Genomic DNA, 16,980 nt, shown 5'->3' on the forward strand with positions numbered 1-16,980 from the left:
TGAGCATGATGTCACTTTAGGGTACCATTTCACACAAGGCGCTCAATCCCCCCTCCTTTCATCCTGACAGATGCTGGCTTCTTTAAAGAGACAGTGCTGTTTTTGTGTCCTGAATGAAGGCCTTTTCCTTTCCAAGCCTGATTTTTACTTCTAAACTGGACTGTATTCTTCACTTAGCTTCTGTGACAAATCTCATGTGTGACTTGTTCAGTTTGTAAAATAATTTCTGGATTTCTTTGATGGCTGTTCACCTCCCTGCCCAGAATTCATAATCTCGTGTTTTTTTTATGCTCTGTACCAGATGGAACCAGGCTCCTGCCACAGCACAAAGGAAGTTGCTTCACCCCCCCAAGGGAGAGACAGATTACAGAGGGGGGAGCTGCAACCTTATCTACATGGGAGGGATCTCACGGAGAGCAGAGCCACAAAAAAAGAGGCACGAAATTACTTTATTGCTATTCTCAAGGCTCAGTTATAATTTTATTTCTTAAGAGGATTACTTTTGTGATTCTGCTCGTCGAAAGATCCGTTGTATCAATCAGAATACAGCAGATTCCACGCACCATGTATTCAACTTCTACACCAAATGATTTCTCCTCTATTTTACCTTCCTCTTCCTCTGTGGCCTACGTAACCCACAATGCTCCTTATATCCACTGAACGTTGATTTGGTAAGATCGGCAGAGGCGAATCTGTCATTTCTACGGGACCTTGAACGCAAGATGTCAGGTGTTCACAGGGGACACGCTGAAACACAGCACACACACACACACACACACACATCTATTTATACGCTTTCAAACAATTACTGACAAGAGAATGTATTTAACATTTCTCTTCTGTTCTATTTCTGTTCTATTATCTTTGACAACAGAGCCACAAAACAAGATTCTGTATTAGAACTGCTTTATCTTTGCAGTGAGTGCTTCATTTGATTGACACATGATTCGATTTTTACAAAACCTCACAAAAATTAATTGGAGCAGGAGTCATCAAAAGCGTTTCACGAAATGGTAACGCAGCTTTGTTTTTTGGTAGTTCTAAAGTGCTGTTGCCACTGTTTTTAGACCGCTTTTAAAGATGCTGTAAAAAAAAAATTCTCATGTTTTCTTGTGCCTTTTTTTTTTAGATTGTATTTATTTTGGTTGTATATCTCATATTCTGAACCAAACTGAAAGAGATTCTGTGTATTGACATTGCTCTTTGTGGCGCTCCAACTCCAGCTTCAGTTGTGTGGTAATCTGCTGCATGCGTGTGGCAACTGGTCAGCTGGGATTCAGCTGTCACACTGCAAACACACTCCAGTCCTCCCCCAGACCTGGCCACATTTCCTGACTCCCCATCTCCCGTCAGATGGAAGAAAACTCACTTTTTCTACTTAGAAATAATACAAAAATTAAAATTTGGAACAATGAACATCTTGAAAACTTAGCCAGGGCTCCACGTAGGAGAGAGAGCATCCGTGTGGTCAGAGACTGACGTGAAATTACAACAGTTTTATTAGCATCCTTGAGAAATACAACCTATGTCCTGCTTAACATTGTAGTTTATCAAGCAGAGTGTATTTATATTACAGCTCAACTTCAACACCACATGTACAGTTAAAACGCTTTCTCACATTTATGATGTCAGCATGTGTCCTGAGATGAAGCCTGAAAGCTGTAAACAGATGACACAACAGGATCAGGAGTTTTGAAGACATTTGATATATTGGATATATAATTATTCTGGGGGCTGCACGGTGGTGCAGTGGTTAGCACTGTGGCCTCACAGCAAGAAGGTTCTGGGTTCGAGTCCCGGCTCGGGCACGGGATCCTTCTGTGTGGAGTCTGCATGTTCTCCCCGTGTCTGCGTGGGTTCTCTCCGGCTTCCTCCCACAGTCCAAAAACATGCAATTGGGGACTAGGCTGATTGATTCTCTAAATTGACCATAGGTGTGAATGTGAGTGTTGTTTGTCTCTCTATGTTGGCCCTGCGATGGACTGGCGACCTGTCCAGGGTTTACCCCGCCTCTCGCCCGTTGACGCTGGGATAGGCTCCAGCCCTCCCGCGACCCTTAATATGTAGGAATAAGCGGAAGATGACGATGGATGGATGGATAATTATTCTGATGTGTGAGAGTAGCACACATTCCGGTGTGTATTCTCTCCACTGTATAATATCTTGTACGCTCTGCAGTACATGCAGCAAGAAGTCAACACTCATGTTTATCTTGTGTGATTATTGAATGATAGAGGGATTTTTTTGAACTTTCTTTAGTATATTTTTGGAATGTATGGCTTTAAAATACCCATTATGCAAAAAAAAAAAAAAAAGTTGAGCTCCTTCTAAACCTTTCATCTAATGACAAATGTACTCCTCATGCTATACGGGGCATTAGAAATACTGTGATTGTACTACATGTGACTGTATTTTTATCACATGGAAGTCACTGCTGCATTAATCATGACCTTTGTCCACCGAATGTCTCTCGTAGAATAAAAAAAATCTTTGGAAGAATCCTTACTGATAACATTTTCTATCCCACAGACTTTTGTCCATTTTCACTTTCATTGAAATGCCCTTTTTGACAATATTCAGGTTTCCAGGTATTGTATAAATCAGCGAGGACCAGTAGCATCACTTAAATGCTTCACTTTGATTTTATTGAGGAATACGTCACTGTAATAAGCTTTAAAGCGCTACATCAACAGACAGAGTGAGTACAGATCAATCGTATTAATCACAATGCGCTTGATGACACACAGGATGAATCATTCTTTGTTGAATTTCACATTGTAGGACACGTAGTAGCCGTTGTTGTACATGTAGAGCTTCTGATCGGTGGGATTATAGTCCAGGTTGCTGTATTGCTCCTGGAACTTCTGAAAGGGGATGCTGAGGTGTTTCTCCTCCCTTGTGCTGGTGTCGAACGTGTAGAAGATCTCCTCCGTGTTCAGATCCACTGACCTGGTAGCGTACATGACTCCACAGGCCATGAAGGCATTACCAGCTAACTGCTTAAACACACCTGTTTTCCACTCTTCCTCAATGCCGAAGGATTTCTCATCTATCTTAGCCAGGATGATTTTACCCTTGCTTTCCCCTGAAGCATACATTACCCATAATCCTCTCTCATCAGCTGCAAAGTCCATGTTCTGATTATCAAAGTAGCTGTAGGAGAAGGCTTGACTGGCTGCTGGGATCACTCTGTGCTCGTATACTGAGCTGGTTAGGTTCAGTTTACTCATGCTAAAAGGCGAGCTGAGCTGATAATATATGGTGTTTGCACGAATGATGAAATTATTACCCAAACCGTACCAGCCTCTCATCAGGTCTGGGTGTTTGAACGCTGACCTCAGGATCAGATTATCATAGTTTGAATACAAAGCGAAGTCATACAGTGTGGGATTGGAGTATCCGTCATAGAAGTACATCGACTCGTGGCCTCGAAGAGGTTTGGAGTCTTTTCCCCAGCCTCCATATATATAGCCTGCATTCAAATCAGCGTTTAGTTGAAGAACCGTGGGTTTGCTGATGCTCAGGATTCCTGTGTGGTTGCAGTTGCCTGGGAGACAAGAAAAGGGTTTACATCGGCTGGTAGCTTATTATCTTTAATTCTAAATCATGTGATTGTTTGACTCACCAATATCTGGCTTGAGGAACTCCTGCTCCTTCTGGCACTCCTCCAGCTTCCTCTGTAGTTTGGTAAACTGAAGGCGGATAACCTCCAGGTTGGTCTTGTCATAAATCTCCAGTTGGTTCACAATGAGGGTCATGTTGAGGATCTAGGATCAAAATAAATTGTGGCAATGCTGTAAATGTAACGTAGTAAGAATAACAGATTCTGGGATTGAATGTGGTTCTTCACCTCAGTATACAGACTGTCAAACAGTGGCGAGGAAGAGTTGAGGGAGTCTTTAAGCTGAGACACCAGAGCCTCAAACTCTCTGAGCTCAATCCTGAGCAGCTCAAAGTCCAGTCTGATGTAGCTGTCAGCGCTGCTCTCCAGTATCGCGACTCTGAGAGTCAGATGCTTCAGGTCCTTCAGATAGACCTCCAGCCTCCCCTCATAGGTCACCAGCTAAAAGAGCACAGTGGGTGTGATGATGCCAACCTCAGATTACCGGTCAGCCCTGATCAGTTGCATCCTACCTTGCCCTTTTGAATTTCCACCTCCAGCATTAGCTCCTTGCTAACTTGTTGCATGTGCTCCACGCGGTTGGCGGGGAAGGCGACATCAGGTAGATACACATGACAAACACACTGACCTGTCTCACCCACTGATGCAGTCACGTTACCAGACCCCCAGTCCTCCACTGGCTGAAAATGACAAATATACAGTAGATATCATCATCATCGTCATCATCATCATCAGTGACAACATGTGGTCATCTATCTTCATCTTTTTTTTTTTAAAGTCACTTACGATCCAGGCTGAAGCAGGACTGAAGGCTGGTAAGAGCAGCAGCAGCAGCAGGACCAGCAGCATGGTGTCTCAGTTCACCTCTCAAGTGTCTCTGCGGACGGCCTGGTCACAAGGTTTTTAAAGGCGAGTCTTATCAGATCATCAAAGACACCTTCACAATTCCCATAGCTGTTATTTGGAAGAGCAGATGTTCATTCACAAGTCTGTTTATGAGGACACGTCAGGGCAGATTCAAACGGATGAGAAACATGCGATATGTTGCTGTTTCTGGCAGCATCTCACGGTTTATGGCCTGTTAGAGGAGGTTAGCTTGTTCTATGACAGGAAACTATCTGGTGGGCGCATTGTGCTGACTGCGCACTGATGTGAAATGACCTTAAATGAAGTGACTCCACTGTTGTTGACTTCATGCGCAATATCTTTTTTTTTGTGGGTAATTTTTATCTTAATAGCCAGTTTACACTTCTTTTTTTTATAGGTTGGTACCCAAGTGACTTGGGCAATAATGTCAGACTTTATAGTTCAAAAGATGGAAATCTGCATCATGACGCTCATGTCCATCATGTCCTGGACAGTCAAAATGGTCAAATCAGGTACGGTTCCTGCTGCTGCTACGGTTTACTGTTTGTTTCCTCCTTCTCCTATCACATTGCCATTTCACGTGTTAATTTATGATGTGCTAATTTAGTGACGAATGCGACTGAATACTTTCAAGTGGGTATCTGAGGAAGTATCCTTATTTTTACCTCACATGAGTGGGATATCATCCAGCCTTCTTTCGGCAAATAACTGTTGTCTCTATCAAACTTTAAAGTTAAGTTATAAATTAAATTGTCGTGCAAGTAAAAATGACATCTTTCTCATGTAAACAAAACAAAATACTGAAAGAACAAAAATAAACTGTCTTTTGATTCTACAATCTAGCACTGGTAATCTAAAATGATACATAAAATGCTCCTGCTAGTGTGGAAGTAAACATTTCCTTCAATGTGTATTTTTGCTCTAATATATTGAGAGAGATCAAGGCTTTATTATTTCAATATCAATCAGAATAGACATATGTGTATGTATAAATGCGTCTTTTTATTGTCAGAAAAAGTATCATGCTGTTGTCAAAAATACTGAAAAACAAATGTACGCTGCATTTTTTTTGTCTCAGTTAAGACTTTTAAGGAGTTGCAAGTATTGCAGTTGCAAATAAAATGTTATTGAACAAAGTCTCCATCCGCTTTAATCGTACTTCAGATTTATAGTCTGTATATATTATGATCTATCACCCAGATCAGATACACAATGTTAGACATAAATTCAGCAAAAAAGAAGTGCAGCTTTTCCATATTTGGTCACCATCCTGTTTGACGCTGATGGGTTTACGTGCTGGAATTTGTGGTTGATTGTGCGTTTGAATTCGTCAATGAGGGTTTAGGCATGAAACTGTCCAGTCTTGAGCGTAAAAACCTTCGATCATAATTCACAGAAGAAGAAAAACAGTCTTTTTTAATGCACAAGATCCTTTATTAGAGATTAAGCAGATGGAAGAAACATGATTGATCTAGGAAACTGCTAGATTAAATCATTGTTTGATAGATGGGATGTGATACTCCAAACTAGGTCAGAACTGGTGGTGCCAAGGTGGCTTCTGCGGTGTGGTTGAACCACAGATGGTAGTTGACATAGTAGCCGTCATTGTACATGTAGAGCTTCTGATCAGTGGGATTATAATCCAGGTTCGAATATTTATCCTGGAACCTCTCAAAGGGAACACTGATGTAGCTCTCCTGTTTGGTTTTAGTGTCAAACTTGTAAAAGATTTCCTCAGTGTGGATATCGACCGTCCTGACTGCGTACAGAACACCGCACACCATGAAGGCGTTGTTCACTCCTGGTTGGTAGATACTGGTCTGCCATTCCTCTTCTACCCCGAAAGCGGCCTCGTTTATTTTAGCGAGGATCATTTTACCTTGGGAATCCTCTGTGCTAAAAGTAACCCACAGACCTGTTTCATCAGCAGCAAAGTCAAAGTTCTGATAGGGGGAGTTAGCGTAGGTGAATCTGGAGCTAGCCTTAGGAATCACCCTGGACTCATACGTCATGGAGGTGAAATTCAATTTGGCCAACCCAAATGGGCTGTTGATCTGATAATACAGAGTGTTGGCACGGATGATGTAATTGTTCCCTGTACCATACCAACTGCTGTGGAGGGTTTGATGCTGGAAATAGTTTCTCAGGATTAGATTCTTGTAGTTAGTATAGAACAGAATTTCAACAATGGCGGGGTTCGTCTTGCCAGCGTACCAGTACATGGACTCTCTGTCAGGAACAGGCTTTGAATCTTTCCCCCAGCCTCCGTATTTGTAAAGGGAGTTAAGATGAGCATTCAGTTGACTCACGATGGGCTTGCTGACCCTGCTGATGCCTGTGTGTGCACAGGACCCTGCAGAGAGAGAGAGAGAGAGAGAGAGAGAGAGAGAGAGAGAGAGAGAGAGAGAGATGAGGAAATTAGTTAAACCGGTCTAGAGGGTGTAGATCCTGCCTGCAGTAATTTACCAATGTTGGGGTTGAAGAGTTCCTGGTGGCGTCTCTCACACTCCTCTAGTTGCGCCTGAATCTTGATGTACTCTCGACGTGTCGCCAGAACCAAATTCTTGTCATGGGTCTCCTCCAGCTTGTCGAGGGCCTCCACCATAGCTGCGATCTAAGAGTAAATATTTGGTTTACCAGCATGTCTGGAGGGGTCCCCTCAGCTCAGGACTTACCTGTGCACGCAGTGACTCGAAGAGAGAGGTAGAGCTACGAATGGAAAGCTGCAGCTCTTGAATCAGGGCCTCCACTTGTTTAATTTCTATCTTCACATCATCTATGTCAGCATTATTGTAGGCATCTGGGTCCTTCTCCATTTTTTCAACTTTTACTTTCAACTTTAGAATCTTTTCTGCGTAGGCTATCATCTTCATCTCATAGTCCTCCAACTGAAATCAAAAATGGAAGAAGATCCATTGAATTGTCCAGTTGGAAATGTCTCATCATGTCTCCCTTACAGTTGGCCTCACCTTGCCCATCTCCAGCCCCAGTTTGAGGGAGATCTCCTCAGCTGTCTGCTCTACCACCACCAGATCTTTCACAGGAAATGTAGAAGTGGGCAAGAAGGCATCACAGGTACAAATGTCCATGCTTCCTCCCCCGGTCACGTTCCTCCCACTCCGGTCACGGCCCAGGCCTGAACGCTAGCACACAAAACATCATGGTACCTGTCATATTGGTTGAACCTCAAGAAAAAGAATAAATAAAAACCCTACTTACACCCCAGGCCATCGTGGAGCTCAGCAGCACTAAGAAATACAGTGTGCCAGTCATTCTGGTGCTGTTATGATGGAGATCTGGACATTCAGGGCTTATATACCCTGATTCAACCCCTTGCAGGATGCTGCACCTGTCCTTGTTCACAGGCCCATGTCATATAATCACACCTGCACCGGGCAGCAAACAGGAATTGAATCTACAGATAATCAATTGAATCAATCATAATCATTTTATTGTGGAAGAAAGAAGCAAGTGGCGTCAGACAAAAAGAAAAGGACACATTAGACAGTTTTCTTGTCGGTTTGAGTATGATTTTTTGAGTTTTTCTCTACACGTTTCTTTTTTGTCTTCTTCCCTTTCTTGGTTTTTGCTTTAACCTCTGGCAGCTTGGTGTTAAGAGCAGGCTTGGATCTGGTCAGCCGGTCAGCAGTAGGGCTCAGCTTGCTGTGTCGCATCTCTGGATCAGAGCGCACACCCTGTGCAGAGATGGACCTGGCCGGAGCAGAGCGAGAGGAACCTTCCAGCAAGTTTGGTTGAGAGTAGGAGCGCACAGCTGGAGAACTGGTGGGACGGGAGGCCGAAGTCATTCCGTGCTCGTTGCTCAGGTTTGTGACAGAGTAGCGACTGCTGCTGGACATGACAATGTGATGCCAAGAACTAAGAGGAGTGGCAGAGAAGGGCTGTGGGCCGCTGGAGTCTTCTTTGGTGGCTCCTGGAGAAATGACCATAGAGCTGTGTGGTGTAACGGCCTCCACGGCACTCTGAAAGGTCTTGAGGATACGGGTGCTCTTCTGTTTTTCTTTCTTCTGACGGGATTCCACCTTGCGTAGCTGGCGGCGGTGATCCCTCATCATCTGTTTTCTTGTATCGGCCAATCCCCTGCACAGAAACATCAGATCCCAGTTAAGCATTTACACGCCTCTGTCTGTGACATACGTGACTGTTTTACAACGCAATTTCTAAAAACCTCACTCTGATGAATACCTGGGTAATGCACAGCTCATAAAACACTTGATACATTAACATTAAGCCATCAATCAAACTAAAATGGAATCAGTGGCTGTAGAGTGCATGATACAGTCAAGAAATACGTCACACGCTTTACTCAGTAAAGCGATTCAAAGGATAATGAGACACGTTCACCTGTAGTCTACCAGGCCTGTCCGCTCACGATCAAGCCTCTGAATCAGCTCCTCAATCTGGAATCGATCCAAAGGAATGCTGGATTGCTGTGAAGGTTCCACACAGCAGAGGGAAAGTCAGGGTGAGTTAGTCGCTGATATGTAAACTTCTATGTTTTGCACGAATAGATCTCATTCCTCACTGTAGCACCTCCTGTAATAACATTGTTCAGCTCAATGAACCAGCGTGTGCTTTCAAACCTGCACGGCTCTCCTGAAGTCAGCCACAGGGACCTGCATGGTGCCGTCTTTGTCGATGTTTCGAAAGAAATCCCACAGGCGTAGCTTACGTTGATCCAGATAATCCTTCAAAAAGACATTGGGGCAAGAAATAAATGCATAACCAGGAAAAAAAAAAAATCAAAAGTTTCAGTCATTACTGGCAAAAGGTGCCTAAAAAGCAGTATATCTGAGTATGAGGTCACATTTTTCAGTTCTATAAAGTGATGTATGTAACCTACCTGGATGACTTTCATAGGATCGATGCGTTTTGGTGGCTTCTTAGCGATAAACCCTCCAACACCTCCATACTGTACATCCAGACCAGGATGTTCGTGACACGTCACGTCCAACAGGCGCACAAAATTCTCATTTACTAGCACGTTCTGTTGGGATTAAAAGCTAAAATATAATGACAGTGGCATAGGGCATTCCTTATTCTTGATTTTATAGTTTTGCTTTGATGAAAAAAGAAAAACTGCAACCTTTTCTTGATGAATATGAACACTGAGCTGTATTGAGTGACACTCACACAGATGTTGATCTCCTCCAAGGCAGTTTTAGATGTGTTCTTCACCACGTTAACCAGGGCCAGAGCTCCCTCCACTGTTAGAGAGTTGTACGCCAGCTATGGGATTGTATGAGAGAAGCATTACATGGCTATAACGCTGACATTTATTAGTCAACTTCATTTACTCACCAGAAGAACTCGGAGAGTGTCATTGACTTCAAGACCCCTGCACAGCAAGCCCACCCCCTCATTGGTAATGCGGTTGTTGCTGAGGTTGAGATACACCAGAGTGTTGTTGAACTTTAGGGCCTCTCCCATAGCCAGGGCACCCTCGTTTCCAAAACCGTTCCATGATAGGTCCAAGTGTTTTAACATCATGTTCACCTGAGTATAGAGTAAGCTCATGTGATCAGCTGGTTTAACCCAAGTCACTGATCTGGGGTCAGCCATACCTTGAGTCCAGCACAAAACGCAACAGCTCCTTTCATCCTGAGATGATTCCAACTGAGGTCCATCGCCTCCACACCCTCGTTATTCGCTGTCAAATAGAAAAAGATTTTGAGTTCAGTGCTGCGGCCGTTTGTCTTCACACTGTTTGAAAAAAATACATTTGATGACATCACATAACGTACCCAAAAGCTGTCCCAGATGTGCCCCTCCTCTTCCACAAAACTCATTATGGCTCAGATCAATTTCCTTAATTCTGGAATTCATCTCAATGTACACAGGAAGCATGAAAGTACAAAAATAACTTTTCCATCAAGGCTGAAAAATCCTTCAAACCTCATGCTTTTTAGTATGTTGAACCAGACTTAATAATCATTCATCAAACGGTGTGCAGTCATATGGAGGAACCCTAAATTGGTAGCGAAAATAAAGCTTATTTCATGGGAAATCGCTAACGCTTGGCATGATCTACTCCCAAGACTTACTGTGTTTTTCCCTCAATTAGGCTAAACGCCCTCCTTTAATTTCACTACAAATCAGACTGGTAATCTTACGCATAATCCTGCCAACAGACAAACAAATAAACAAATCTACCAATCACAATAATCTCTTGAAGGCAAAAAAAAAACATTGAAGTGGAAAATTGTTAATAACTTACAGACAAAGAATCCGCAAAACATTTTGCATCATCATCTGTAAATCCGTTTCCTGTTGGACACAAAAATGAGCTGTAAATAAACTTTAGGAGGTGCAGACTTTGAGAGTATTTTTCTCGTATTAAGTCATGTATAAGTTTACCTTTGACCTTTTGAAAATAAAATGTCAATCCTTTCATGCTATCAGACATTTTTATGAAATGTTGACATAATAATTAGCTTGTGAATTGTAGAGTTATGGCCAAATCTTTTCAGTTCATTTGTGTGCGTTTGTAGAAAAAAATTGACAAAATTCCCTCAAGCTTTTCCTGAGATATCCCATGAAGAATGGGGCATAGTAATGCCTCCAATTTACATCCGTTGTTTGTGCGGTGGCACAATAAAAATGAAGTTAAATAATAATTACAATCCCCTGACTGCCACTACAGCCTCACGTTATTCGTGTATATTACCTGAGAGTTTCATAGATTTTAGTGAAATGCTGTCCTGCAACATTTTAGCCACGTGCTCAGCTCCTGCAGACCTCAGATGGTTGCTGGACAAGTCCTGAAAATAAAAGAAGGCAGATTTGCTATTACACTGTAAATATGATCAGAAAAGCGCTTGTGCGACATCTGGTGGTGAATGTAAGATACTACACACCAGATGTTGAATAGTGTAATTGGCCCTCAACAGCTCCATAAGGTACTTGGCTCCCTCTGCTTGAATGTGGTTGTCTGCCAGCTCCAGAGTGTCAATGTGCATATCAGTCTAAACACAAAAATACTCTTCAGAAAATTCATTTTAACAAAAAAAATGCACACTTAAAAAAAACTACTTGTTCTTTTAACTTACCACCAAGGCAATAGCCAGTGCCTTGCAGCCCAGAGGTCCCAGTCCATGGTGGCTGAGTGTCATGGTGGAAGAGTGAAGGTTTCGTATGAAGAAGGAGACGGGCACGACACCCACCAGCCTGCAGGCCTGCAGGTACACGTCAGCGATAGACATCTCCTTGTTGCTGTCTTCTGTTTCTGGAAACCAGTAAGAGCATCCTTACATGGGTCCTTGTTTACAGGTACAGTCATGAACAATTGAATTGAAAAATCCGAATTGTTGCTTGAATTCTTGTATGTCTGTGCGTCTACATGGACGAATGAGCTTTGTGTCTCAGTCATCAAATGGTTTTAAAATCCAAGAATGATTCACTGCACCTACCATCTGACTCCAGGTCGGTGTCAAACTCATCCCCTGAGTCCTGATACTGAGACGGACCATCTTCATCTCTTAAGGAGAGTGACTCAAATGAGAGTGTGGACATTTTTAAATCCTGTGAAATATTTGAAAAATGTCTCATAGAAAAACAAGGGATCCACCATCTTCAGCTACGTTTCCAATGTGTACTTTGGAGAAGTGAAGTACTACTGTGAAACGTGCTGCCCAGCAGGTAATTCTACCCTCCAGGTACGTCCCATGGAGCGCTTTAAATAATATATGCTGTAGTGTGTTTGATAAGTCCAAGCCAAAGTAAAGGACAAAAGAATGTCTCTCGTGTCATACTTAGTTTAACATGATGACGTTTTATGCAACAAAAAAAAAACGTGAATGTTTCCCCCTTGCGATTCATTTCAGTATTTAATTAAAACAAATAATGAATGTTTGAATTATGGCACTGTTTTATAACCCTCTGCTGAACTCAGTTTCTGTGTGTGCTGGTGCCTCTAGGTCTCCAGGGACCTTTCTCTTGATCGCAGCGCCTTTAGATAATCTTTATTGTCATTGAGACGTCACAGCTGAAGGTCCACAGCAGAAACAAGACATGTGTACATTTATACAAAGATGTAACAACATATACTAGGACTTAATACATCTAAATATATTTAGGAAAAAAAAAGGTATAGTGAAAGTATTTCTTTATTTACCCCCCATTTGCCCCGTCGTGGTCACTGGGAATGACCTCAGCACGAGCAACGTCTTCCTCCATGTTATGAGGGGTCACTTTCACAGCTGAGATGAGAGAACAAAACTAGAGAGGTATAGCTGCTCTGATCTGGTAGGGCTGACCAATGATTGGGGGGCCTCCTCCGGACTGGAAATCCACTAAGTCATCCTCCAGGACCTGCAGCAGGTCCTTGTGGGAGGCGGCTCCTCTGCTGTGGCTGAGAGGCAGAATCCCAGTGAATGAAATCAGACACCGTGGTCCGTGCATGTGTGGGTTATTTTTCTCACTCCAATCAAGTCTACGTCTGGTTTGTGGCCCCTGACCTCCTGCACTAAGATCAAGACGCGCATGCGCGGAGGGGAAGCTAGAAGCATGATTAGCACCCTGTTATTTTACATTCTCTACCCACTGTCGCGGTACCTACGACCCTCAGGTAGGTCACCAAACACCAAACACTGACGTGTCCGTGTGTGAAAGCGTCTCTGTCGGCGCGGCAACGTGGAGTTTTGCATGAAAACATGTGTTTTCCCGTGACGCAGCAGTAGTTCGTGCTAACCGCTGCTAGTGTTAACTTTAGACCGCTGCTGACTGTGCAGATTCTCCCAGTTTATTGAGTCAAACTTGTTCTTTCACAAGTGTCCCGTTATCCCATTGTCATGTCCTCTTTCAGCTTATGAGTAACACGAGCGTTACTCTAGCTCCCCTGCCTTGTTCAGCAGGTTGGCTAACGTTAGCTTGTGTGTAACGCGTTAGCTTGCACCTGTTTTAGAGGTTTACGCCCCCTCATGACGTCACTGTGTCACCATGTGTAACTGTTTTGCTGTGTGGTCTCTGTACCCAGCTGCATGATTGTATACTGCGTTTAACTCTGTTTGACATCATTTTGTTGTAGAAATATTCACGTTAGCTGTTTGTTGCAGAGGCGTCAGAGAAGAATCTCCCTCCTGCAGGTGTTAATGGCACAGCAGGGTTGGATGGTGATGCTGGTACAAACAGGAGGGTCACCCAGTCTGAGAACACTCTGCTCAATCAGTCGCAGAGCCCGAGCAGTGGGTCGAAGGGAGAAACGGAAGAAAGGATGAACGAGCAAACTCCAACAAAGGAAGAACGCGAGAGATGTGACGCAGCCGAACAACAGCTGTCCACCGTCCTGCAGGAAGAAACACACAGGGATGCGGGCGTAGATATGAGCGAGAAGGACAACCAGATGCAGGAAAAAGTTGAAGCGCTCAAACAAGAAGACAAGAACTTAGTAAATGATGTGATCTGTGTGGGGCAGCACACACAGGGCGGAACTGTCTCTGAGTCCGAGGACTTCAGTCCAGAGCAAGAACTGGAAGCCCAGTTAGAGTGGCTTCAAACTAAAGCTTGTCTAGTGCAGGAAAAACTAAAAACACTGAGTGCTGAAGAGTCAGTATATCCAGCTCAGGAGGATGTGCATCAAGATACCACCTATCATAAGAAAGAACAACCACGTGACCTCAGTTTCGGGGAGTCAGTAAGTCCAGCTGAGCCCAGCAGACAAGAAACTGAATGCTGGGACGAATATCTCACTCCTGCTGCTGGTGACAAGAAGAGTATGGGTGATTCTGAGGTGGTCTTTGCATCCCCTCTCTCTAATCCTCTCCTTACATTTACCGAGCCACATGACACACAACCTGGATGGCATTTTCCTGCAGGGCCTGGTTTAACAGGGGAAGTGCATGTTCCTCTGTGGGATTATCCTCCTGTGAGTTATTACCCTCCGGTAGAGCCGACAGGACCCTTTGAGAGTGAGAATCTCCTTTTCACTGAGGCATTTTCATGTGTTTCTTATGTTCTACTTTTCTGTACAAATGCAGCGTTTAATCTGCAGGGACTCTATGGGCTTGTCTTTCCCCCAGTAATGTGGAGAGTTTGGGAGAACAGGGATGAGAGCGCAACTGCAGATGAGCCTACCCTGATGCCCGTCCCGTTCACAAAGCCCTCCATGGACTTCACTGTCATGTCCTACAACATCCTGGCTCAGGACCTCCTGGAGGCCAATGAGGGGCTGTACACACACTGTCCCCTGGAGGTGCTGGACTGGAGCTACCGCTGCAGCCTTCTTCTAGAGGAAATTCAAAAATGGGTGCCAGATGTGAGTCAAATGCAAGCTGAATCAAACGAAAAGAGAAACTTGATGTGATTAATTTACCTTTTAAATTGTAATTTTCATATGCCCATTGATATTTTGTGTTCCATGTGTAGATTCTGTGTCTCCAGGAGGTCCAGGAGAATCACTACCATGAGCAGTTGTACCCTGTCCTGTCTCATATGGGTAGGTGGTCTGAGACAAATTAATTGAACCGCCATGTTATGATGATAAAGACAAACCGTCTCATGTCGTCTCTCCAGGCTACACTTGTGTGTACAAGCGGCGCACCGGGGACAAGACAGACGGCTGTGCCACCTGTTATCGTAGCAGTTGCTTTTCTGAGGTATCCGCCAACCTACTGGAGTACTTCAGGCCTGAAACTGATCTGCTGGACCGGCACAATGTAGGCATCATTTTGCTACTTCAGCCGGTGGTCACACGGGGGTCCCAGGTCAAGGCTAAGGGTTCGCTCCTCTGTGTGGCTAACACACACCTGCTCTTCAACCCCAGGAGGGGTGACGTGAAGCTGGCTCAGTTAGCTGTTCTCCTGGCAGAAACCCACAGCGTGGTCAAGTCCTGTAAGGCTAAAGGTGAACACTGTAATATTATTATGTGTGGAGACTTTAATGCCGTCCCTCACACGCCTCTTTACCAGCTCATCACCACCGGCGAGGTCTACTTCCACGGTCTCCCAGCATGGATGGTGAGGCTATGATGAATGTCTGGTAAAATAGCAACAAAATATCAGGACTTTATATTTGTGACGTGAGCTTTGTAACCATGTTTGTCTAACCCGTGTTCCAACAGATATCAGGTCAAGAGGATCTGTCGTATAAACTCCATCCTGGCCACAGACTGTTTGCTCCTCTGTGGCCCAGCTCTCTGGGCGTCACTGACTCCTGCCAGTATACCAGCATCCAGGAGACAGATAGGAGACAAAGTCTGGTGTCAGGTTGTTGAAGTTGTAGCCTTTTCTTTGTTGTTGTAAATTTAGATAATCATCTTCCTCATTTCCCGTTTGAAAATTTTCTTTTTGTCTCTTAGGGAAACATCAGTACAGTCACGACTTCCTCTTGCAGCTGCGCTTCTGCCCGCTTGCATGTGTGCGACCACATGACTTGCAGCTGATACCGGGCGTGACTGATGCCTCCCCAGGTAGTTACTCAAGCACATGAACAGAATCCCATTCCTTCACAGGAAGGATCTTAATCTCTCTGTTGTCTTGTGCACAGACACTTCAAACCAGCCATATGAAAGGTGAGTTGAACTATTTTTTGCCTCTTTTAAATCTGATTATAGTTCAGTTTCAAAGCAGCTAACTGAATAAGTTGTTATGACTCAAGAACTGGGATCCATTTAGATTTCCTGTCATCTGATCTATCACAAACACAATGTACTTAAAAGGAAATGAGATGTTAGTCATCGGGTTTGTGTGTTTCAGGTTCGGACACACTCTCAGTCACCAGTTAGACCTCCAGTCGGTCTATAAACATGTGCTGCCGGGATCTGGCAATCCAGAGGTCACGACCCTACACTCGCAGGTGGGAGCGACTGTAGACTACATCTTCTATTCGCCAAAGCGCTCCGTAAACTGTCAACACAAAGGTACAATCAAGTTTAAGATGTCACAGCTCTGGATGCATCATTCACTTGTAACTTACAACGTGATTTTATTTATTCATTTTCCTTAGCCGGCAGCGACTTTGTGAGTGAAGGTCTCAAGTTGACCGGTTGTCTCTCCCTCCTATCAGAGGATGTCCTCTGGTCAATGAAAGGTCTTCCCAACCACATATTCCCATCGGACCACCTCAGTCTTCTGGCTAAATTCAGGCTGGAGCTGAACGCTACCTGATACGATCAGAAGGACGATTCTACCTGGTCTGCCCTGCCTGATCTTGCTGTGTGCACATTTGGTTCTTAGTTTTTATTATTAAGAATAAAATTGTTGTGGTTGAGTAGTTTTCTAATCCAATTAGGCATGTATATATTTTTGTTCAAAAGCAGAAGAAAAAAGGGCAACGGGGGCTGACATTTTGTCCTGCTCCACATGGTTTTTATTTTAAAAAAAAAATACAAAGGCATTGATCAATGATTGTGTAATAACACACTGATCTGTTTATGTTGCTGTCACCTGCTCATGCATTTAAATTTGATGTTTAATTTTGAAAAGAAAATATTTTTTTCAGATGGTGAGAATAAATATTTTCCATTAATTCACCTCTCT

The 16,980-nt window shown here is 43.7% G+C and overlaps 4 protein-coding genes across 5 annotated transcripts; 1 reads left to right on the plus strand and 3 right to left on the minus strand.

Moving 5' to 3' along the window:
- Positions 1-2,753: 2,753 nt before the first annotated feature.
- On the minus strand, positions 2,754-4,471 carry olfm4.2 (olfactomedin 4, tandem duplicate 2). The gene is made up of 5 exons (XM_086181958.1): positions 4,409-4,471; positions 4,135-4,302; positions 3,851-4,063; positions 3,626-3,767; positions 2,754-3,547 (listed from the first exon to the last, which is right to left on the minus strand). Exons 1-5 carry the CDS (start codon positions 4,469-4,471, stop codon positions 2,754-2,756), a joined length of 1,380 nt encoding a protein of 459 aa, XP_086038084.1.
- Positions 4,472-6,015: 1,544 nt separating this feature from the next.
- olfm4.1 (olfactomedin 4, tandem duplicate 1) lies at positions 6,016-7,578 on the minus strand. Its single transcript, XM_086181961.1, has 4 exons — positions 7,459-7,578; positions 7,165-7,377; positions 6,956-7,103; positions 6,016-6,842 (listed from the first exon to the last, which is right to left on the minus strand). The coding sequence occupies exons 1-4, from the start codon at positions 7,576-7,578 to the stop codon at positions 6,016-6,018; spliced, it is 1,308 nt and encodes a 435-aa protein (XP_086038087.1).
- Positions 7,579-7,989: 411 nt separating this feature from the next.
- Positions 7,990-12,047, minus strand: lrrc74a (leucine rich repeat containing 74A). The gene is made up of 13 exons (XM_086181962.1): positions 11,917-12,047; positions 11,557-11,732; positions 11,365-11,472; positions 11,175-11,268; positions 10,725-10,774; positions 10,252-10,333; positions 10,072-10,157; positions 9,809-10,003; positions 9,641-9,736; positions 9,351-9,494; positions 9,091-9,195; positions 8,852-8,937; positions 7,990-8,587 (listed from the first exon to the last, which is right to left on the minus strand). The coding sequence occupies exons 1-13, from the start codon at positions 12,017-12,019 to the stop codon at positions 7,990-7,992; spliced, it is 1,923 nt and encodes a 640-aa protein (XP_086038088.1). The 5' UTR covers positions 12,020-12,047.
- A 794-nt stretch (positions 12,048-12,841) lies between these two features.
- angel1 (angel homolog 1 (Drosophila)) lies at positions 12,842-16,963 on the plus strand. 2 transcript variants are annotated; one of them, XM_086182464.1, is made up of 10 exons: positions 12,842-13,073; positions 13,561-14,412; positions 14,524-14,759; positions 14,870-14,939; positions 15,017-15,459; positions 15,564-15,708; positions 15,801-15,911; positions 15,989-16,013; positions 16,198-16,361; positions 16,508-16,963. In XM_086182464.1, the coding sequence occupies exons 1-10, from the start codon at positions 12,989-12,991 to the stop codon at positions 16,606-16,608; spliced, it is 2,232 nt and encodes a 743-aa protein (XP_086038590.1). In that variant the 5' UTR covers positions 12,842-12,988; the 3' UTR covers positions 16,609-16,963. The 2 variants fall into 2 exon arrangements, with proteins under 2 accessions (XP_086038590.1, XP_086038589.1); XM_086182463.1 differs by having other exon boundaries at positions 12,849-13,073; positions 16,448-16,963.
- The last annotated feature ends 17 nt before the right edge of the window (positions 16,964-16,980 follow it).

This window comes from Aulostomus chinensis, chromosome 17 (assembly GCF_037954235.1).
Source record: "Aulostomus chinensis isolate RoL2024-O1b breed Wild chromosome 17, RoL_Achi_v1.0, whole genome shotgun sequence".
In the NCBI taxonomy this organism is placed as follows: Eukaryota; Metazoa; Chordata; class Actinopteri; order Syngnathiformes; family Aulostomidae; genus Aulostomus; species Aulostomus chinensis.